The sequence below is a fragment of the Bufo bufo genome, chromosome 3 (assembly GCF_905171765.1).
Source record: "Bufo bufo chromosome 3, aBufBuf1.1, whole genome shotgun sequence".
Classification (NCBI taxonomy): domain Eukaryota; kingdom Metazoa; phylum Chordata; class Amphibia; order Anura; family Bufonidae; genus Bufo; species Bufo bufo.
In genome coordinates, this window is record NC_053391.1 from 382,897,698 (window position 1) to 382,921,589 (window position 23,892).

Here is a 23,892-nt window from a genome sequence, read left to right on the forward strand (position 1 = left end):
AGTCTCTGACTCATTAGATTCTTTTAACTAATAAACTCTCAGACGATTCTCTGAGTCCCTGCAATAACTATACATTGTAATTACATCAGTCTGCTCCACTGCATTCACTGCAGCAGAGCTGTGTTTGCCAGGAGCGAGTCCCTCTAAAGGTGATAGTGTCTGTCTTCTATGGCCCTGGTCCCTCCCTTCCTGCCTGCAAGCTGCACATTGATCTCTAAAAGCAGGCATTAGGGCAAGAAGAAATATACATTACTGTATGATGGCCACAAGACTATTATACTGAGCAGGGGGGGCTTCAAAAATTGTTTTCCTGACTCCTTACAGTAGCGTCTCCTTGTGGCCGTCCCATACAGTATAACGTCTCCTTGTGGCCGTCCCATACAGTGTAACGTCTCCTGGTGGTCGCTCCCCATACAGTATAACGTCTCCTTGTGGCTGCCCCCATACAGTATAACGTCTCCTTGTGGCCGCCCCATACAGTGTAACGTCTCCTTGTGGCCGCCCCATACAGTATAACGTCTCCTTGTGGCCGTCCCATACAGTGTAACGTCTCCTTGTGGCCGTCCCATACAGTGTAACGTCTCCTTGTGGCCGTCCCATACAGTGTAACGTCTCCTTGTGGCCGTCCCATACAGTGTAACGTCTCCTTGTGGCTGCCCCCATACAGTATAATGTCTCCTTGTGGCCGCCCTATACAGTGTAACGTCTCCTTGTGGCCCCCATACAGTATAATAGTGGCTGCCCCCATACAGTATAATAGTGGCTGCCCCCATACAGTATAACATCTCCCTGCGGCTGCCCCCATACAGTATAACGTCTCCCTGCGGCTGCCCCCATACAGTATAACGTCTCCTTGTAGCTGCCCCCATACAGTATAACATCTCCTTGTGGCTGCCCCCATACAGTATAACGTCTTCTTGTGGCTGCCCCATACAGTATAACGTCTCCTTGTGGCCGCCCCCATACATTGTCTCCTTGTGGCCGCCCCCATACAGTATAATGTCTCCTTGTAGCTGCCCCCATACAGTATAACGTCTCCTTGTGGCTGCCCCCCATACAGTATAGCGTCTCCTTGTGGCTGCCCCCATACAGTATAACGTCTCCTTGTGGCTGCCCCCCATACAGTATAGCGTCTCCTTGTGGCTGCCCCCATACAGTATAACGTCTCCTTGTGGCTGCCCCCCATACATTGTCTCCTTGTGGCCGCCCCCATACAGTATAATGTCTCCTTGTAGCTGCCCCCATACAGTATAACGTCTCCTTGTGGCTGCCCCCCATACAGTATAGCGTCTCCTTGTGGCTGCCCCCATACAGTATAACGTCTCCTTGTGGCTGCCCCCCATACAGTATAGCGTCTCCTTGTGGCTGCCCCCATACAGTATAACGTCTCTTTGTGGCTGCCCCATACAGTATAACGTCTCTTTGTGGCTGCCCCCATACAGTATAACATCTCTTTGTGGCTGCCCCATACAGTATGTCTCCTTGGAATGTTATAGTTCTGTTTTTGGGCCTTTTGGTTGGTCAGTGGTCAGAAAATACATGTGTGTGTATTTTATTGTTAAAATTAGTATCAGTAATTGGTATCGGTGAATACTTAAATAAAAGTATCGGTACTCGTACTCAGTCTTAAAAAAATGGTATCGGGACATCCCTAGTTCTGATTAAAGATTCTGTCCTATTCTTTCTCTCACAGCAGCAGCATCCTCTCCCTACACTAAGCACAGCAGAGTGACGTGCAGCGCTACGTGACTCCATCTTATATAGAGGCTGGGTCACATGCTGCACTGACCAATCACAGCCATGCCATTAGTAGGCATGGCTGTGATGGCTTCTAAGGGCACACAGTTAAACGCTTGTTGATGGGCTGCAGAGAAGCCATTCAAAAAGCACTAAAATCACCGAACCTGAACTTTTACAGAAATGTTTGGGTCCGGGGTCCAAAAATCCTAAAGTATGGTACGAACCCGAACGTTACTGTTCGGGTTCGCTCAACCCTATTTATAAATAAAATGAAATATTATGACTCCAATGTACTACTGTCATGAAGTACAATATGTGACGAGAAAATAGTCTCAGAATGGCTTGGATAAGTAAAATCGTTTTAAAGTTATCACCACATAAAGTGACACGTCAGATTTGCAATAAATGGCCTGGTCCTTAAAGGGAACCTGTCACCGGGATTTGGGGTATAGAGCTGAGAACATGGGCTGCTAGATCGCTGCTAGCACATCCGCAATACCCAGCCCCCATAGCTCTGTGTGCTTTTATTGTGTAAAAAAAGATTTGATACATATGCAAATTAACCTGAGATGAGTCCAGCGTGAAGGAACCCCGCATCCTCCGAATCTCCTCCTTGCTCTCCGACGTCACAAAGCTAGAGCGCCATAATCTTGAGATGCGCGAGCTAGCGCATGCGCAGTGTCGGCATAGTGTGTTATCCCTGTGCTGGCATCAGCCTCAGGGAACGAACTGTGCATGCGCTAGCTCGCGCATCGTGAGATTACGGCGCTCTAGCTTTGTGACGCCAGGGAGCAAGGAGAAGATTCGGAGGATGCGGGGCGGTGCTGGGCTCCTTCACGCTGGACTCATCTCAGGGACAGAACTCATCTCAGGTTAATTTGCATATGTATCAAATCAGTTTTTTTACACAATAAAAGCACACAGAGCTATGGGGACTGGGTATTGCGGATGGGCTAGCGGCGATCTAGCAGCCCATGTCCTCAGCTCTATACACAAAATCCTGGTGACAGGTTCCCTTTAAGATGAAAAATGGCAGGGTCCTGAAGGGGTTAAAGAAGACCATGTTTTGGACACAAAATCCCAGGTTTGTTTACCACCAAAAAGCAGACAGCCTGACCTTTTTGAATGTCTGGTTTTAGCTTTGTTGTTATGTCTGGAAACTAGTTTTTGTCTGGAAAACCTGCTGTGTCATTGCCATTGAGCATCATTGAAGCTTTGTGCTGAGTTTCTCCACTCCATTCCTCCCACTAGAAGGTTCTAGTCTAACAAAAACTGTATATAAGGAAAGCAGTCAGAGCCCCTAGGGTGCTGCAGTTAGGGAACAGTGCTTGGAGGGGAGACTCATGCCAGCCTGCGTGAGTGACTAGAAGAAGACGCTGAGATGGGGTTGCTGAACCACAGACCATGGGTCACTAGCCCTGTGACCAAGGAGCCACCCGGACTACTGAGCTACAGACTGTGGGCCCTTGACTAGGATGCCAGCCTTCTGAGACAGAGGGACAGCTAGCTCAGGCCTTTCCTCAGCATCAAACTTTTCTTCTGCTAGGGAGGAGACTCTGCCAGACTACTGAGTGATCAGAAGACGCTGAGACGGGGATATGCTGCCACAGACCCTGGATCTCCAGCCTTGGACCAGGGTACCAGCTTTCTGAAGAGAAAGAGGGACAGCTGAGCTATCTCAGGCCTTTCCTCCGCATCAAACCCTTCTTCTGCCAGGGAGAAGACTGGAGAAGCCAGCCCAATACCTCACCTGTATTTTGTACCTGAATTCCTCCAATAAAGAAGCACTCTGGTTTACTGTAGACCTTGACTCTCTGGACTTATTTCCCATTGGGGTGTACCATGCCTTACCATCCCTTCCAGAGAGCAGCAACACGTGGTGACACCTTGACTGTGTCCAGGAGACCTAGCGTGGCGTTGGGGCCACCCCAAACCTGGCCACTGCACATGCTACACCAGACATCACTCTTTCATTCACTCCTTGGCTAGGGCTATGCTCGCTTCCCTATAGGTTGATACTGTGGGCTATCCCCGGAAAATCCCAGGCTATACACAGCTGGATACAGTACTCTAGTCTGGTCTATTCCACCTTTATCTGCTGGGACTCCTACCTGTGCTGGTATTTCCACCCACTGTGCAGCAACTGCAGAAGGTACCACACTCAGGTATTCTGCAGCTGAGCCAATACACTGCTGTACACACAGTAGACTGCAATTCTAAATATAACTGGGTTCCTTCAACTGGACAACACGGCAGGTATTAATTTAATATGATTTAACAACAATGCATATACCGTATATACTCGAGTATAAGCCGACCAGAGTATAAGCCGAGGCCCCTAATTTTACCCCAAAAAAATGGGAAAAATTGACTCGAGTATAAGACTAGGGTGGGAAATGCAGCTATAATGCAGTGTATGTGTATATAATGCACACACTGTACATTATATACACACATCTGCAAGAGGGTGACTCAGATTGATGGGAGTCTGACTCTGACTCCCTGTATTTAATGCAGTGTGTGCATTATATACACACACACACTCTGCATTAAATACAGGGAGCCATCCACAGATCTCCCCCCTAAACAGTGCCATGATGGCACGATTTAGGGGAGGGTGGGATCTGTGGATGGCACTGTTTAGGGGGGAGATCTGTGGATGGCACTGTAGGGGGATCTGTGGATGGCACTGCCATCCACAGATCCCCCTACAGTGCCATCCACAGGTCCCCCTCCCCGACTCTCACAGCAGTATATTTATAAACTAATCAGTACTTTAACTTTAATCATTGCTCATTGCTGAGCTCTTTACTCAGATTATTTGGATATCGATTCTTACTTTGTCTTAGCTCCGGTAACAGCAGGCAGTGCGGGCGGCGCTCACTCACTGACGTCACGCGCCTGCTCCTCTCACTAGGTGGCGCAGGCGCGTGGCGTCAGTGAGTGAGCGTCGCCCCCCCCTGACTTAGGGGCCCGGTCGCAATTGCGACCGCTGCGACCCCTATAGCTACGCCACTGTTGGTCTGTATTATGGCAATGTAAGTTGCCAAAAAACAGACCTAGACTCGAGTATAAGACGAGGGGGCTTTTTGAGCACAAAAATATGTGCCAAAAAACTTGTCTTATACTCGAGTATATACGGTAAGTAAAAGTTACAGAAATAACAATACGAAGGTAAGTCAAATAAATAGGATTACATAAAATGTGTATGGTTCGGGTATTACTACCAGTAGAGCTTGGCATTTGGTTCTTGTAGTGCTTTATCCAGGGAGCTATGTTCTAATGTCATAGCATGGCTCCACACTTCCATGGCCCCTGGGCAAACCCTATATTTATTCTGTACATTCAGATGGTTAACAGATTGTCAGATGTGGCCTGCCCTCCAGCCAATCCATTGGGTGATCGCAGCTTAGATCATTTGAGGCTCATTTTCCATCTCTTCAACCAAAGACAATCCCATAATCATCAAGGAGTTTGCCCAGTCTCGGAGAAGGCATATAAGGCCATACACAAGCAGGAGGTCATCAGCTGGCCACTACTGACACTACAATTTGGCCATTAACTCTTTGAAAGAATGAGCATGAATATAAGAAACATTACAAATGTCACATGTAACATGGTTAGCTCCACCGAAATAGAAAAGATTTTAGTGCAACATTTTGGCATTAGTTTTGCCTATTCTTGAATTTTTTTCTGTTTGTTGCCTTGCATACAGTTGTAATCGAATTATGTTCATAACAGGAATTCCTTGTGGCCCAGAACAAGTTGTGAAGAAATACATGGAAAACATCCAGAAACCACCAGAAGAGGTAAAAGTAGCTATAGTGAAGGCTTTTTGTTGTAAAAAGCCATTTTGCTAAGAGATTCCACCAATGTCTAATTGGAGGATGTCTACTGTGACTCCTCACTGCATGCTAAAGCAAAGCAGCAGCAGTGCTAGATAAGCCCTGTGCCACTTCATCTCCTGGAGACTTTTGAACTGCTGCTGGCACTTTGTTCTAGTGATAATCAGTTGGACAAACCGCGGCCCGCCAGTATGACATCCCATTGGTATTCAACCTTTAGGACATTTATAACCTATACCAGTGATGGCGAACCTATGGCACGGGTGCCAGAGGCGGCACTCAGAGCCCTCTCTGTGGGCACCCGCACTCTGGAAAAAGTCTATGGTGTCCAATATGCCTTAGATTGTTCCTGACATTCATCAGCGCAGGGCGCACTATGAACAGCACAGGCAGCGCACTGAATGTAGGCAGGATATTATAGCTAAATGATAAAGTACATAGAGGATATACTATATTGGACTGAAGAATTCAGGTTAAATTGCTTTGTTGGCACTTTGCAATAAATAAGTGGGTTTTGGGTTGCAGTTTGGGCACTCGGTCTCTAAAAGGTTCACCATCACTGACCTATACTCTGCATAGGGAATGTCTTTTTAATGTAAAAATCTGCTTATGTAAAGTGTTTTTATTCCATTTATTTTAAGGACTGTATTATATGCATGGAAACGCTGACTTCTGCGTCTGGGTACAGTGAGTCTTCACAATGCAAAAACATCAAGGATACTGCTGTAGGGAAACTGAAGAAGTGTGGCCACGTTTTCCATCAGCTTTGTATGTTAGAAATGTATAACAGCGGGAACAAGGTAATAAATCCTTTCATGGTCCTTTTTAGGTGCCACCTAGCCCTTGTTTTCTGTTCTTTGCATTACTGATGAACTCGTATTAACTAGGCTTCCTTTAAAAACTGTTAATGGAGTACATATATTAGGGTCTTGTGCACTTGTCACCACCCATTCTCACACATTTAAAGGGGTTCTCCGGGAATTAAGATAATGAAATTCCTAAATATTACTTTATAATATATATATTCCCAAATACCTTTCATGATTTATAATGGATCATGTTGTCTAGGGAGCAATCAGGGGAAACAAAATGGCCACTGTCCTGTTAGTACACACAATCTGTCCTAATCACACAGCAGAAAGTTACTTCACATCACTGAGCTAAAGAGCTGCTCCATCTCTGCTCTACCTTTCAGGGGTTATGATTCTGAAAACAGATAAGATCTTCAGCTGAATCTCTTTAGGAATGGAGTTCATGAGGAGACATGAAGTACAGACTGGGCTGTGGTAATGGAGACTGCATACAAATGCTGCTGGTCATTATCCACACCCTCCCCTCTGTACGTCATGTCTCCTGATGAACCCCATTCTTATAGAGATTAAGCTGAAGATCTTATCAGCTGTATACTGACAAACAGAGCAGAGAGGAGGATGAGGCAGCTCTTTAGCTCAGTGTTGTGAAGTAACTTGTCCTGCTGTGTAATTAGGACAGATTTTGTGTGTACTAATAGGACGGCGGCCATTTTATTTCTCCCAATTGCTCCCTAGACCAAAAAGAGCTATATATAATATATATATATATATATATATATATATATATATATATATATATATATATATATATATATATATAAAATTTGGGAATATATTTATCATAAATTAAGTACTTTCATTTTTTTAATTCTCGGAGAACACCTTGAGGCTCCATTGACACATCCGTAGCGGATCCATTGATCCGCAAAACACTGACACGGCAATGTGCGTTCCGCATTTTGCGGACCGCAAATCGCCAGCACTAATAGAATATGCCTATTCTTGTAGCAACCTTCTTTTTTTTTGGAACGGAAATGCGGACCCGGAACGAAATTGCGGACGTTTGAATGGGGCCTTAAGCTCTGTGTTTGTAGAATTTTAAGTGGCAATGCTGCAAGACACAGATGCCAAAAATATTTTCCCTTCGCTATCCACATCTGAGTAGGGTTGTTGCGGGTATCGAAATTTCGATACCCAATCGATACTTTTGTCCCGGTATCGATACGATACCGGGATTTCCGTTTTTTCGATACTGGGCTGCGCTTCTGCGCAGTCTAGTATCTCTGAACATGAGCGCGCTGCTATCGGCGCGCTCATGTTCTCTCCCAGCAGCACGGGGAGAAGGAAGCTGTCCTCCCTCCACCTGTGCTGCTGCCGCTGCCACCAATGAGAAGAGAGGGGCGGAGGAGGGGCGGCAATGAGAAGAGAGGGGCGGAGGAGGGGCGGCAATGAGAAGAGAGGGGGTGGAGGAGGGGCGGCAATGAGAAGAGAGGGGCGGAGGAGGGGCGGGCGCACTGCGCCACCAATGATAGGATTACTATCGGAGCGATGGGAGGAGACATCAGCTTCACTAGTGGGCGTTCCTTTTCCCTGCGCTGCGATTGGACAGCGCTACAGCCAGGGAGAAGGAACGCCCACTAGTGAAGCTGATGTCTCCTCCCATCGCTCCGATAGTAATCAGCAGCATGTGGAGCAGGAGAGGAGACAGTAATGGGGCACTGCGGGCGAACGGAGCGGCGCCCAGGACTAAATGGTGAGTGCTGAGACATCGCTGGGCGCCGCTCTGTGTGGCCTAATAGTGAAAGTCTGGACTCATATACAGTAGTCAGTCTTTAACACATACAGGAGGCGGGTGCCGGCAGCAGAATCGCATTGCCGGCACCCTGCCCCTGACAGGGAGCTGCGATCAGCGGCAGTTAACTGCCGCTGATCTGCTAGTACCCGCCTCCTGTATAAAGGGGTAAAATCATTGGTGGTGCAGTGTGCCCCCCCCCCCCCTCAATCCCCCCATCCCATTAAAATCATTGGTGGCACAGTGCGCCGGCCCCTCTCAACCCTCCAGTATTAAAATCATTGGTGGCAGTGGCCACAGGGACCTCTCCACTCCCCCTCATTGGTGGTGCAGTGGCAGCTTCTGATCGGAGCCCCAGCTGTGTAAGCCTGGGGCTCCGATCGGTTACCATGGCAGCCAAGAGGCTACAGAAGCCCTGGTTGCCATGGTAACATCCCTGATGCTGTGTGCACAAAGCACAGAGCAGCAGGGACAGTGTGGAGTCCTATTCACCCTGATAGAGATCTATCAGGGTGAATAGGAAAAGGGATGAAAGATCCCAGGTTCTAGCCCCTAAGGGGGGAAATAGTTATTAACCACCTCAGCCCCCAGTGCTTAAACACCCTGAAAGACCAGGCCACTTTTTACACTTCTGACCTACACTACTTTCACCATTTATTGCTCGGTCATGCAACTTACCACCCAAATGAATTTTACCTCCTTTTCTTATCACTAATAGAGCTTTCATTTGGTGGTATTTCATTGCTGCTGACATTTTTACTTTTTTTGTTATTAATCGAAATTTAACGATTTTTTTGCAAAAAAATGACATTTTTCACTTTCAGTTGTAAAATTTTGCAAAAAAAACGACATCCATATAGAAATTTTGCTCTAAATTTATAGTTCTACATGTCTTTGATAAAAAAAAAAATGTTTGGGTAGAAAAAAAATGGTTTGGGTAAAAGTTATAGCGTTTACAAACTATGGTACAAAAATGTGAATTTCCGCTTTTTGCAGCAGCTCTGACTTTCTGAGCACCTGTCATGTTTCCTGAGGTTCTACAATGCCCAGACAGTACAAACACCCCACAAATGACCCCATTTCTGAAAGTACACACCCTAAGGTATTCGCTGATGGGCATAGTGAGTTCATAGAACTTTTTATTTTTTGTCACAAGTTAGCGGAAAATGATGATTTTTTTTTTTTTTTTTTTTTTTCTTACAAAGTCTCATATTCCACTAACTTGTGACAAAAAATAAAAAGTTCTATGAACTCACTATGCCCATCAGCGAATACCTTGGGGTCTCTTCTTTCCAAAATGGGGTCACTTGTGGGGTAGTTATACTGCCCTGGCATTCTAGGGGCCCAAATGTGTGGTAAGGAGTTTGAAATCAAATTCAGTAAAAAATGACAAGTGAAATCCGAAAGGTGCTCTTTGGAATATGGGCCCCTTTGCCCACCTAGGCTGCAAAAAAGTGTCACACATCTGGTATCCCCGTACTCAGGAGAAGTTGAGGAATGTGTTTTGGGGTGTCTTTTTACATATACCCATGCTGGGTGAGATAAATATCTTGGTCAAATGACAACTTTGTATAAAAAAATGGGAAAAGTTGTCGTTTGCCAAGATATTTCTCTCACCCAGCATGGGTATATATAAAATGACACCCCAAAACACATTCCCCACCTTCTCCTGAGTACGGAGATACCAGATGTGTGACACTTTTTTGCAGCCTAGGTGGGCAAAGGGGCCCATATTCCAAAGAGCACCTTTCGGATTTCACTTGTCATTTTTTACAGAATTTGATTTCAAACTCCTTACCACACATTTGGGCCCCTAGAATGCCAGGGCAGTATAACTACCCCACAAGTGACCCCATTTTGGAAAGAAGAGACCCCAAGGTATTCGCTGATGGGCATAGTGAGTTCATGGAAGTTTTTATTTTTTGTCACAAGTTAGTGGAATATGAGACTTTGTATAAAAAAAAAAAAAAAAAAAAAAATCAGCATTTTCCACTAACTTGTGACAAAAAATAAAAAATTCTAGGAACTCGCCATGCCCCTCACGGAATACCTTGGGGTGTCTTCTTTCCAAAATGGGGTCACTTGTGTGGTAGTTATACTGCCCTGGCATTTTCCAGGGGCCCTAATGTGTGTTAGGTAGGTAAATGACCTGTGAAATCCTAAAGGTGCTCTTTGGAATATGGGCCCCTTTGCCCACCTAGGCTGCAAAAAAGTGTCACACATGTGGTATCGCCGTATTCAGGAGAAGTTGGGGAATGTGTTTTGGGGTGTCATTTTACATATACCCTTGCTGGGTGAGAGAAATATCTTGGCAAAAGACAACTTTTCCCATTTTTTTATACAAAGTTGGCATTTGACCAAGATATTTCTCTCACCCAGCATGGGTATATGTAAAATGACACCCCAAAACACATTCCCCAACTTCTCCTGAGTACGGCGATACCACATGTGTGACACTTTTTTGCAGCCTAGATGCGCAAAGGGGCCCACATTCATTTTATGAGGGCATTTTTAGACATTTGGATACCAGACTTCTTCTCACGCTTTGGGGCCCCTAGAATGCCAGGGCAGTATAAATACCCCACATGTGACCCCATTTTGGAAAGAAGACACCCCAAGGTATTCAATGAGGGGCATGGCGAGTTCATAGAAATTTTTTTTTTTTGGCACAAGTTAGCGGAAATTGATATTTTTTATTTTTTTCTCACAAAGTCTCCCGTTCCGCTAACTTGGGACAAAAATTTCAATCTTTCATGGACTCAATATGCCCCTCACGGAATACCTGGGGGTGTCTTCTTTCCGAAATGGGGTCACATGTGGCGTATTTATACTGCCCTGGCATTCTAGGGGCCCTAAAGCGTGAGAAGAAGTCTGGAATATACATGTCTAAAAAATTTTACGCATTTGGATTCCGTGAGGGGTATGGTGAGTTCATGTGAGATTTTATTTTTTGACACAAGTTAGTGGAATATGAGACTTTGTAAGAAAAATAAATAAAAATTCCGCTAACTTGGGCCAAAAAAATGTCTGAATGGAGCCTTACAGAGGGGTGATCAATGACAGGGGGGTGATCAATGACAGGGGGGGGTGATCAATGACAGGGGGTTGATCAATGACAGGGGGGTGATCAATGACAGGGGGGGGTGATCAATGACAGGGGGTTGATCAATGACAGGGGGGTGATCAGGGAGTCTATATGCGTTTTGCGGATCCGATCCATCTATCAGTGCATCCGTAAAAATCATGCGGACATCTGAATGGAGCTTTACAGGGGGGTAATCAATGACAGGGGGGTGATCAGGGAGTCTATATGGGGTGATCACCACAGTCATTGATCATGCCCCTGTAAGGCTTCATTCAGACGTCCGGATGCGTTTTGCGGATCCGATCCATCTATCAGTGGATCCGTAAAAATCATGCGGACGTCTGAATGGAGCTTTACAGGGGGGTGATCAATGACAGGGGTGTAATCAATGACAGGGGGGTGATCAGGGAGTCTATATGGGGTGATCACCACAGTCATTGATCACGCCCCTGTAAGGCTTCATTCAGACGTCCGGATGCGTTTTGCGGATCCGATCCATCTATCAGTGCATCCGTAAAAATCATGCGGACATCTGAATGGAGCTTTACAGGGGGGTGATCAATGACAGGGGGGTGATCAGGGAGTCTATATGGGGTGATCACCACAGTCATTGATCACGCCCCTGTAAGGCTTCATTCAGACGTCCGGATGCGTTTTGCGGATCCGATCCATCTATCAGTGCATCCGTAAAAATCATGCGGACATCTGAATGGAGCTTTACAGGGGGGTGATCAATGACAGGGGTGTAATCAATGACAGGGGGGTGATCAGGGAGTCTATATGGGGTGATCACCACAGTCATTGATCACGCCCCTGTAAGGCTTCATTCAGACGTCCGGATGCGTTTTGCGGATCCGATCCATCTATCAGTGCATCCGTAAAAATCATGCGGACATCTGAATGGAGCTTTACAGGGGGGTGATCAATGACAGGGGGGTGATCAATGACAGGGGGGTGATCAATGACAGGGGGGTGATCAGGGAGTCTATATGGGGTGATAACCACAGTCATTGATCATGCCCCTGTAAGGCTTCATTCAGACGTCCGGATGCATTTTGCGGATCCGATCTATCTATCAGTGCATCCGTAAAAATCATGCGGACATCTGAATGGAGCTTTACAGGGGGGTAATCAATGACAGGGGGGTGATCAGGGAGTCTATATGGGGTGATCACCACAGTCATTGATCACGCCCCTGTAAGGCTTCATTCAGACGTCCGGATGCGTTTTGCGGATCCGATCCATCTATCAGTGCATCCGTAAAAATCATGCGGACATCTGAATGGAGCTTTACAGGGGGGTGATCAATGACAGGGGTGTAATCAATGACAGGGGGGTGATCAGGGAGTCTATATGGGGTGATCACCACAGTCATTGATCACGCCCCTGTAAGGCTTCATTCAGACGTCCGGATGCGTTTTGCGGATCCGATCCATCTATCAGTGCATCCGTAAAAATCATGCGGACATCTGAATGGAGCTTTACAGGGGGGTAATCAATGACAGGGGGGTAATCAATGACAGGGGGGTGATCAGGGAGTCTATATGGGGTGATCACCACAGTCATTGATCACGCCCCTGTAAGGCTTCATTCAGACGCCCGTATGCGTTTTGCAGATCCGATCCATCCATCAGTGGATCCGTAAAAATCATGCGGACATTTGAATGGAGCTTTACAGGGGGTTGATCAATGACAGGGGTGTAATCAATGACAGGGGGGTGATCAGGGAGTCTATATGGGGTGATCAGGGGCTAATAAGGGGTTAATAAGTGACGGGGGGGGGGGTGTAGTGTAGTGTAGTGGTGCTTGGTGGGACTTTACTGAGCTACCTGTGTCCTCTGGTGGTCGATCCAAACAAAGGGGACCACCAGAGGACCAGGTAGCAGGTATATTAGACGCTGTTATCAAAACAGCGTCTAATATACCTGTTAGGGGTTAAAAAAAACACATCTCCAGCCTGCCAGCGAACGATCGCCGCTGGCAGGCTGGAGATCAACTCTCTTACCTTCCGTTCCTGTGAGCGCGCGCGCCTGTGTGCGCGCGTTCACAGGAAATCTCGCGTCTCGCGAGAGGACGCACCGGCGCGTCCACCCAGAAGAGCAGGGCCGCCGCAAAGACGCAATCCTGCGTACGGCGGTCCTGAGGTGGTTAAATAAAAAGTTAAAAAAAAAAAAACACTAAAATATGAAGTATAAATCACCCCCCTTTTCCCAATTTCACATATAAAATATATAAATAAACATATTACATCGCCACGTCAGAAAAGTCCAAACTATTAAAATATTAAAAAAAAATCTAGGTGGTGAATGCCGGAACAGAAAAAATAAAATAAAAACTGCGCGATTCGCCATTTTTAAAAATATGGAATGCACGTGGCTTTTTTTGTTTATTTTTTTCGCGTGGTATCGAATGGTATCGAGTATCGCAATACTTTTTCATGGTATCGAAACCGAATCAAAAATTTGGTATCGCAACAACTCTACATCTGAGTTCCTTATAATGAAGCTAGATTGCTAATTTGTTAGCACTGACATCTTGATGTACTTGGATAATGACCAAGGCACAGAACACGGAAATTGTTTGCTCTCAATGTGGCAAGGACTGCGTGAATAAATAATCTGTTTTGTGATGTTTGAAAAAAATGGCAACAAAAACGGTTTGTTACATTTCTCCACCAACAGCTGTAGTGTGGCTGTATTCTTTATGCCTGGACTGGAAGAATGACAGTATAGTACCAAGACTACGCAAAAAGAAAAAAACACCTGGAAAACTTAGGGGGTCATTTACTAATCTTAAATACGCCTAAATTGGGCATATTTTAGGCACAGATGGTGGCGCAACTATGTCCAATCTCAGAGTAGGGTTGTTTCGGGTATCGAACGTTCGATACCCAATCAATACTTTTGTCCCGGTTTCGATACGATACTGGGATTTGCCTTTTATCGATAATAGGCCGTGCTACTGCACAGCCTAGTATCAGAGAACATGGATCGCGCTGCTCTCAGCGCGGCCACGTTCCCTCAGCAGCACGGGGAGAAGGATGCAGTCTCTCCCTTCCTCCTGTGCTGCTGCCACCAATGGGAACAAAGAGGAGGGCAGGACGCACTGCTCCACCAATGATAACTAACGTTTAATACATTGCAAATACAGAAACACTTTGCCGGCAACCGACCTCTGATAGGGTGTTGCAATCCGTGGCAATTAACCCCTCAGGTGCCGCACCTGAGGGTTTAACTGCCGCTGATCGCAGCTCCCTGTCAGAGGTCGGGTGCCAGCAATGTGTTTCTGCTGCCGGCTGTATTTGTATTAAACGTTAACCATCATTGTTGGCTGCTGTGCATGGGAGATCTGATGCCCCATCCAGTCCAAGACATTCTTGATGGGGGGTATAGCATGGTCAGATTTGCTGCTGGATACTATGAAGAGCATGTTATGTAGTGTGTGTGCAATGTTGGTAGGCGTTATATTGGAAAACCATGTCTGCACACAATGGAGCTCACAATCTAGGGCTACTTTCACACCTGCGTTTGGGGCTCCGCTTGTGAGCTCCGTTTGAAGGGTCTCACAAGCGGCCCCGAACGCATCCGTACTGCCCTAATGCATTCTGAGTGGATGCGGATCTGCTCAGAATGCATCAGTCTGGCAGCGTTCAGCCTCCGCTCCGCTCAGCAAGCGGACACCTGAACGCTGCTTGCAGCGTTCGGGTGTCCGTCTGGCCGTGCGGAGGCAAACGTATCCGTCAAGACTTACAATGTAAGTTAATGGGGGCGGATCCGTTTGAAGTTGACACAGTATGGCTCAATTTTCAAACGGATCCGTCCTCATTGACTTTCAATGTAAAGTCTGGACGGATCCGTCTGAACTACTTTCACACTTCAAATTTTTTTTAAACTGTAATGCAGACAGATCCGTTCTGAACAGATCCAAACGTCTGCATTATAGGAGCGGATCAGTCTGTGCAGACATCAGACGGACTCGTTCTTAACGCAAGTGTGAAAGTAGCCTTAAGTTCCCTATCAGTATGTCTTTGAACGGAGCCACTGTGCTGTCCGACCGAGCTAAGATTGACAAAGTATAAACTGCTAAGGGTAGTGGTCCATGATCACACAACCAAGGTGGTGCACCCTTTATTTTAGGTTCTACAGCAGGGCCACATTAGTACTGGGTGGCATCTCCCTTTACTGCAATACAGGCAGGCATTGTGGCATGGTAATGATCAAGCAACTCAACTATGCACAAAACATAGCAACTTTAAGACCATGTTTTTAAATTCATATTGCTTTCTTCATACACCTATGTTTTTATATCCATTTATAGCATTATTCAGTTCTTTTCATTTTTCTTTTGGATAAAGCGGTCTATATCTGGACATTGTACTTTCATAAAAATCTTTTCTGACTGAAAGTCTGACTCGAGACCTAAAACACAAAAGACCACCTAAAAATAAAAGGAAGTTCAGAGTTCATACATGTCATGTCTTTGTCTACATTTACGGATCATCACATCATCCCCAGAACTGAGGAGGCCAAAAATATCTGTGATCCAGATGCCAGTAAACATCAATCATGAGATTCCGCCAGCCCTGCTTATTTGCAATAGAAAAAGAATGTGCTTTGTGTGTGACCCCTCTTCACTTGGAGCACATACCTCCAATGTAAAAAAACATCTTCCACTGCATACTATACAGTTTTGTGCACTATTTTTTATTTTATTTTTTATTTTACAGGATGGAAGTTTGCAATGTCCAGCTTGCAAGACAATATATGGTGAAAAGACTGGAACCCAGCCAAAAGGAAAAATGGACATTTTTCTGATCCCTCAGTCTTTGCCTAGTAATCAAGATTGTGGCACAATCCACCTTGTGTATACCATTAATCCTGGAATACAGGTAGTAGTTGCTTTGTAGTGGCACCCACCTTTTAGTGTTCACTTGCATGTAGGTATCATTGATGTTGTACACATAGTTGAGAATGTATCATTGTACTTGTATGTGAGGTTATTTTTCAGATCAGAGTTGCTATGTATCCCTGCGCCAAATTTATGAAAATGGCTCCAAGTAATATTAAACTTGGCGCATGTGCAATGTAGTTGCACCCATTTCTGTGAAGGTATGCCTGGCGGATGCCTAGAATGACTTTTTTTGTGTGAGACAAATCCTGAACAAATTTTCTTTCCACATCTAAGTGGCGCTGAAAGGAGCAGGGCGGAAAGTCGCCAGATTTTTGCTCAACCAACCCCCAAAAAGAAAAATACAAATGTGATAGCACTCTACATCCAGCAATTTGCCTCCATGCTGGATGAGGCATTGGTGTACATTTTGGCCAAAGCATAGTAAGCCACTCACCACGTCAAGGTCGCCTCTAATTGAGTGGTCCCTAACACTAGTTCCTACCTGTTTATGGGCCACGACAGCCCCCGAAAAGTTTCAGAGCCCCTATTTGCAACTATGTAAAACCAGAATTCTAGAGTGCAGGGCTTTATAAATTCCCCTCACATTCTTCCGCTTATTGATACTACAGACATTTGGTCCATTTTAAGTCTATGCATGGTGTAACGCTACTCGGGCAAGGGGACAGTTTGTTTATTATCACTGTAATAATCAATATGGTTGTCTCATGAAGACAGCTGCTCAGGACCCCTCTACGAGAAAGATGTGAATGCTGTTCGAGATCTCTCTTTATTAAACATTCACTAACTGGTGCTAACTAAATGGGTAACCACAGCTTGACACAAAACTGGGACAGGACCCTCTCTTTCACTCCTCCTTTTATTTTTGAGTTTTAGTCATGAAAAGTGTCAAGACTGACTCCAAAGTTCTCCAACTAATAGATCTAAAAGCGTGTGAAAATAGGAGAGACTATCAGATCTGTCAGTTTTTAGGATCCATTTTTCTTGCGAGAAGTAAGTCTTTCTATTAGTGGAGCAGGCCCCCTGACACTTAGACCTTATTGGGTTTCCTTTAATTTTGAAACAAACTTCCATATAAAACTCAATCCTTTTGTTTGGAAATTGTCTAATGATTTAGCAGTTGAAAAGTTAACTAATATTTCTTGGTCAATGTGCTGCTGATCATTGTGCAAAATGCCACCATGGTATTGAGCTTTTGGCAATAAATATTGAAGCAGTTGTGGTCATAATCTGGTTGCTAAAATATGCCTACATTATGACCTTGTGAATTATCCTTAATCTGGAAGTTGATTTACTACTTGAGCATCCTATACTGTAAGACATAATGGTTCAGAAATTTGGATAGCCAAAAATATATTCCATTTTAGTCCAACCCCTTTATGTGACCAGAAATGTTATGAGGAACATGACAAAAAGTTCCAGGTGTTGACTTGGTCTTCAAATTCCACTGTTCTCAGTCCTATGTAAAAATAAGTCTGATCTATGGAGGCCCCACCATGCAGCCTAAATGACTTAGAGGTTGGTCACTAGAGATGAGCGGATTTCCGCTTATGAAATTCATTCATACTTTGTTTGGTGGTAAAAGGTGAATTGCGTTATGGATTCCATTTCCACGGACCATAACGCAATTCTATGACAGAATGCATAACGGAATGCCTTTAGAGGCATTCCGTTATCCATTCCGTCATAATAGAAGTCTATGGGCTGCATAACGGATCCGTCCCATTTCCGTTATGCAGGGGAGGACTCCCCTGCATAACTGAAACGGAACGGATCCGTTTTGCAGCCCATAGACTTCTATTATGACAGAGAATTGCGTTATGGATTCAGTTACCACGGACCATAACGCAATTCACCTTTTTACCCCCAAACGAAGTGTGAACGAATTTCAAAATTTTAAATTCGCTCATCTCTATTGGTCACCTTAAGAAAATGTATCAAAAATACTGTAAATGGGATCATAAATTGCCTGCATGGTGTACCCATTCGGAACATGGTGCTGGTTCAGGGGTAAGCAACCAAACATGTCTATCACTGCCCTCCATTGAATAACACTGCACATGTGCTATTTTCTAATGCCATGTGCAGTATTATTTATTAGGGGCCACTGATGGATGGGTCTGGTCACATGCACCTCAATCGACACACGTTCCAGGCAGGAACACCTCATGATTGGTGAACAAACTACACTGAACAAGGTGGTAGGGGTTCACATATGTAGATATTGACACTGATTTTCCTTATAACGTTATAAATGTAAGTGACTTACAGTACAGTGCAGTTTACAGCCCCTTTGGGAAAATCGTAGAAAGGTGGTCAACCCCCTTAAAGGATCAGCTGTTAGTGTCATGGTGTCAGGTTTTTTAGAGACCATGCCTCCATTGGCTATGACCAAACCAGAAAGGGAAATGTAGCAGCACAACAGTTGGATCCTTCAGTGGTGCTGTCAGGTGCCAGTCCGTAGCACCCCGTCACAGCAAATACAAAAAAGATGTACTACGGCACTCTCATGTCTTCAGCATTCCAATATTTAATCGCCAAATCACAGCGACGTTTCGACCAGTGTGGTCTTTTTCAAGCAGTGTATATAATGATCAAGGTGCAACATGTATACCCTCCAATTCTAATCACATGATGCTGTGGAGCTCCTCCCCCAACATTAGTAAAGAACATCATCTCAACTCATAGTGAACTCTCATAAAATCTTATATAAATTTACAATCACCATATGTATGTAACAGTACATAAGGCCGAAAAAAGACATTTGTCCATCCAGTTCGGCCTGTTATCCTGCAAGTTGAGCCAGAGGAAAAAAAAAACTGTGAGGTAGAAGCCAATTTTCCCCACTTTAGGGGAATAAAAAATTCCTTCCCGACTCCAATCAGGCAATCAGAATAACTCCCTGGATCAACGACCCCTCTCTAGTAGCTATAGCCTGTAATATTATTACACTCCAGAAATACATCCAGGCCCCTCTTGAATTCCTTTATTGTACTCACCATCACCACCTCCTCAGGCAGAGAGTTCCATAGTCTCACTGCTCTTACCGTAAAGAATCCTTTTCTATGTTTGTGTACAAACCTTCTTTCCTCCAGACGCAGAGGATGTCCCCTCGTCATAGTCACAGTCCTGGGGATAAATAGATGATGGGATAGATCTCTGTACTGCCCCCTGATATATTTATACATAGTTATTAGATCTCCCCTCAGTCGTCTTTTTTTCTAAAGTGAATAACCCTAATTTTGATCTTTCAGGGTACTGTAGTTGCCCTTCATCTCCAGCTCTGCTATGTCTGCCTTGTTTACAGGAGCCCAGAACTGTACACAGTACTCCATGTGTGGTCTGACTAGCGATTTGTAAAGTGGTAGGACTATGTTCTTATCACGGGCATCTATGCCCCTTTTGATGCAACCCATTATCTTATTGGCCTTGGCAGCAGCTCCCTGACACTGGTTTTTGCAGCTTAGTTTGCTGTTTATTAAAATTCCTAGATCCTTTTCCATGTCGGTGTTACCGAGTGGTTTATCATTTAGTATGTACGGGTGACTTGCATTATTCCTTCCCATGTGTATAACTTTACATTTGTCAGTGTTAAACCTCATCTGCCACTCATCTGCCCAAGCCTGCAATCTATCCAGATCCATCTGTAGCAGTATACTGTCCTCTTCAGTGTAAATTACTTTACACAGTTTAGTGTCATCTGCGAAAATTGATACTTTACTATGCAAGCCTTCTACAAGATCATTAATTAATATATTGAAGAGAATAGGGCCCAATACTGACCACTGAGGTACCCCACTAGTGACAGTGACCCAATCTGAGTATGTACCGTTAATAACCACCCTCTGTTTTCTATCATTGAGCCAGTTACTTACCCACATACAGACGTTTTCTCCCAGTCCGAGCATTCTCATTTTATATACTAACCTTTTATGTGGTACAGTGTCAAATGCTTTGGAGAAGTCCAGATATACGACATCCATTGATTCGCCGCTGTCAAGTCTAGAACTTACCTCCTCATAGAAACTGATTAAATTAGTTTGGCATGACCGATCCCTCACGAAGCCATGCTGATATGGCGTTATTTGCTTATTTCCGTTGAGATGCTCTAAGGCCTCTTTCACACTTGCGTTGTTGGGATCCGGCATGCACTTCCGTTGCCGGAGGTGCCTGCCGGATCCGGAAAAACGCAAGTGTACTGAAAGCATTTGAAGACGGAGCCGTCTTCCAAATGCTTTCAGTGTTACTATGGCACCCAGGACGCTATTAAAGTCCTGGTTGCCATAGTAGGAGCGGGGGAGTGGTATACTTACAGTCCGTGCGGCGCCCCGGGCGCTCCAGAATGACGTCAGAGCGCCCCATACGCATGGATGACGTGATCCATGCGATCACGTGATCCATGCGCTTGGGGCACCCTGACGTCACTCTGGAGCGCCCGGGGAGCCGCACGGACGGTAAGTACACTGCTCCCCCGCTCCCCACTACACTTTACCATGGCTGCCAGGACTTTAGCGTCCCAGCAGCCATGGTAACCATTCAGAAAAAGCTAAATGTCGGCTCCGGCAATGCGCCGAAACGACGTTTAGCTTAAGGCCGGATCCAGATCAATGCTTTCCAATGGGCATTAATTCCGGATCCGGCCTTGCGGCAAGTGTTCCGGATTTTTGGCCGGAGCAAAAAGCGCAGCATGCTGCGGTATTTTCTCCGGCCAACAAACGTTCCGTACCGGAACTGAAGACATCCTGATGCATCCTGAACGGATTTCTCTCCATTCAGAATGCATTAGGATAATCCTGATCAGGATTCTTCCGGCATAGAGCCCCGACGACGGAACTCTATGCCGGAAGACAATAACGCAAGTGTGAAAGAGCCCTAAGATGGCATCTCTCAGAAAACCTTCAAACAGTTTACCCACAACAGATGTTAAACTTACCGGCCTATAGTGTGCTTATATTAATTAGGAAATCTGGTTGGCATGATTCTCCTCCTGTGGTTCTGATGATCTCTGTGCTCCCACAGCGAGCGCGCGCACTTTGGCATGCCTTCAGATCCAGTACGCACGCGCCAGTGTGTATACCGCGTCTCTATAGAAACTATGCGCCTGCATTCAGGGAATTCCGTTTGTTTCTGCGCATGCTTTGCCTATCGCTTAATCTGCAGCAATACCATCAATCACTTCCTATTTATACAGCTTAAAATCCATCTTTGTCATGGTGCTAGGCTCAAAAACAGACCGGATCCAAGTGGTAGAACTATTCCAAAACCATTTTATATAGAAAATTGTTCTATTTCCAAAGCTGTGCCTCCGTTGGCTTTGACAGCACAAGGGGATCTACATCTACACTGTATTGGCAGGTCGTTTCAATTTTATGGGTGACCAGTGTGTCTGTACACATTTTCATAATGTTTTTTTTTTTTTTTTGTGCAGGGACCTGAACATCCTAACCCAGGAAAGCAGTTTACGGCAAGGGGCTTCCCTCGTCATTGCTATCTCCCAGACAGTCCCAAAGGGAGACTGGTAAGCTCTATACAATTTCTGAGTTGTCCTGATTTGTATATTGTTTGCTTTCCAAAGACATTACAGATAATTTGCTTTAAAACTAGGATTCGCTTTGCAAATGACTATATTGCATACAATAATAAATATGTTCCCACTTATTGTTATGATGAGATTGGCTACATATTAACAGCATTATATAAAAATAAAAATTGTTTCACATCGCCATCTAATGGGCAGTTCTAAATATTGCTGGAAAGGAACCTAGCAAAACATGAAAGTAATTTATCTTTAAACAGCACCAGTTTTTTCCCACAATGCTTTGCATTTGGGCATATACAAGAAGAACTTCTGACAGTATGTATGTTTTTATTTTCCACCAGGTATTGGCGCTTTTAAAATTGGCCTGGGCTAGACGCCTGATTTTTACTATTGGGGTTTCCAGCACAACAGGTGAATCGGACACTGTAGTATGGAATGAAATCCATCACAAGACAGAAATGAACTCAAACATATCAGGACATGGTTACCCTGACCCAAACTACCTAGACAATGTCATTGCAGAACTTGCTGCTCAAGGGGTCACAGAAGACTGCTTAAATATGTAAATGACTCGCTGGCTGCCTTCAGTTGTGGGAGGTTTTTCTGTTCATGTATATGATGCCTTAAAGATTTGGTTTAAGTTAGCATTATATTTTTGGTAAAGCAATACGTATCTAAAAGAGGTTTACAAAAATGCTGGGGAAACCATGTCTCGCTTTGTACAAGACTGGCCTGTGAAGTCAAAGTGCCAACCCTGCTGGACAGGGACCAGCCAGTATAAATGTTCCGCCATGTCTTTTCCCTGCCTATGTGTAACATTATTCAGTAGTCATTACATATACGAAAATCAGAAGCAAATTCAAATGCAATATTAGCATGGTTTTGTTTTGATGTTTCTACATGGTACTTGGCAGATTTGATATAATTCAGTCTTGGATGGGTAAGAGAGAGCTGGATTATAAACCCCCCTCAGAGCCGGAGCTGAAGATTAGCTTGTGATGCCATTGGCTTGCTACTCTTTTTAAGTCACTGAAATGGAAATGATATTTAGTTATTTTATATTAAAAGTCTATGTAAATCAAACTGCAAAAAATGTATGCATATTGTTGGTGAATTACAGTGAAACCCCTACAACAGACCACCCACATGGAGGACCACGTTTCAATGCAGTTTTCGGTGGTCGTCTCAAAGGATTTTCACTGTATATCAGTCTAACAGCAGCACATAAGAAGCAACTTGTTTCTTTACCAACAGCATTTTTTAATGAAAAAATATATACTTATGTATTACGTAATAAAATTTTTATGTTAAACACAATTTTCTTAAGTCTTGATAATACATTGTTACTAGTCTCTTTTTGGGTCAGACTCCAGTTTGTGTAAAGGTACAATTTCTTATCTGCCCTTTAAAATACCCAGCTTCTTAAATCTGACTGTTTCATGGGTTAAAGGGAATGAGTGATCACAAAATGACCTATTGTTTAAATCATGTTATTACGTTTAACATATTTAAAAAAAAAAATTGTGGTGACTTTTTAATTTTCCATGTCGATATTTTTATATTTATAAAAAACTAAATATAAAATCCTGCAGTTTTCCCACCGGCCTCTAAGCCTATTAATAAGTTCCGCCACTTGGTCTGTACAGATCACTTTACTGCAGTTATCTGCTCATCTATACACAGAGATGATATAATTACAGACTGGATTAGAATGAAAGATAAGACAGGGTCCACCATTCACAATAGGTGATTGTCAGAGCTTATCTCTTCTTTCCCTTTACAATGACCTCTGCACAGGACACAGCATGCCTAGAAATATCTCCCATAGAAGTCAATGAGGTCCCCTCCTGGCCCTTGTGTCTATGGCCCATGGGGCTGCCATAAAGCAATTTTTTAATGCTTTGTAAATGCTGTTAAGAAAAGCACAGGCAAGATGGCCGCCCCCATAATCATGTTCAGGAAACATAATAAATCTGCAGAAAATAAAATAAGATTAGAAAAAAAAAAATGTTTTAACTGGCAGAAAACATTTTTGGTGACACATTTCCTTTAAACATGTAGGAGTCGTAAAAAGTAGTTAATCAATTCTGTACATATCTCCACCCTGATCTTGGCTTATCCTTAGGATAGGTCATCAATACCTGATCCAGACACACTGTCCCTTCTCTGTA

General features: G+C 44.4%; 1 protein-coding gene across 6 annotated transcripts in view; it reads left to right on the plus strand.

The window, feature by feature from the left end:
* DTX2 (deltex E3 ubiquitin ligase 2) overlaps nucleotides 1-23,032 on the plus strand; it is a 115,702-nt gene extending 92,670 nt beyond the window's left edge. For 4 of the 6 annotated variants that reach the window (XM_040424727.1, XM_040424729.1, XM_040424730.1 and 1 more), the window contains 5 exons: nucleotides 5,479-5,549; nucleotides 6,227-6,385; nucleotides 16,001-16,162; nucleotides 21,611-21,700; nucleotides 22,063-23,032. In XM_040424727.1, the coding sequence (XP_040280661.1) occupies nucleotides 5,479-5,549; nucleotides 6,227-6,385; nucleotides 16,001-16,162; nucleotides 21,611-21,700; nucleotides 22,063-22,287 (707 nt within the window). In that variant the 3' untranslated portion in view covers nucleotides 22,288-23,032. The remainder of the gene's footprint in view (nucleotides 1-5,478; nucleotides 5,550-6,226; nucleotides 6,386-16,000; nucleotides 16,163-21,610; nucleotides 21,701-22,062) is intronic. The other 2 variants (XM_040424728.1, XM_040424732.1) reach the window with 1 other exon arrangement.
* Nucleotides 23,033-23,892: the final 860 nt, after the last annotated feature.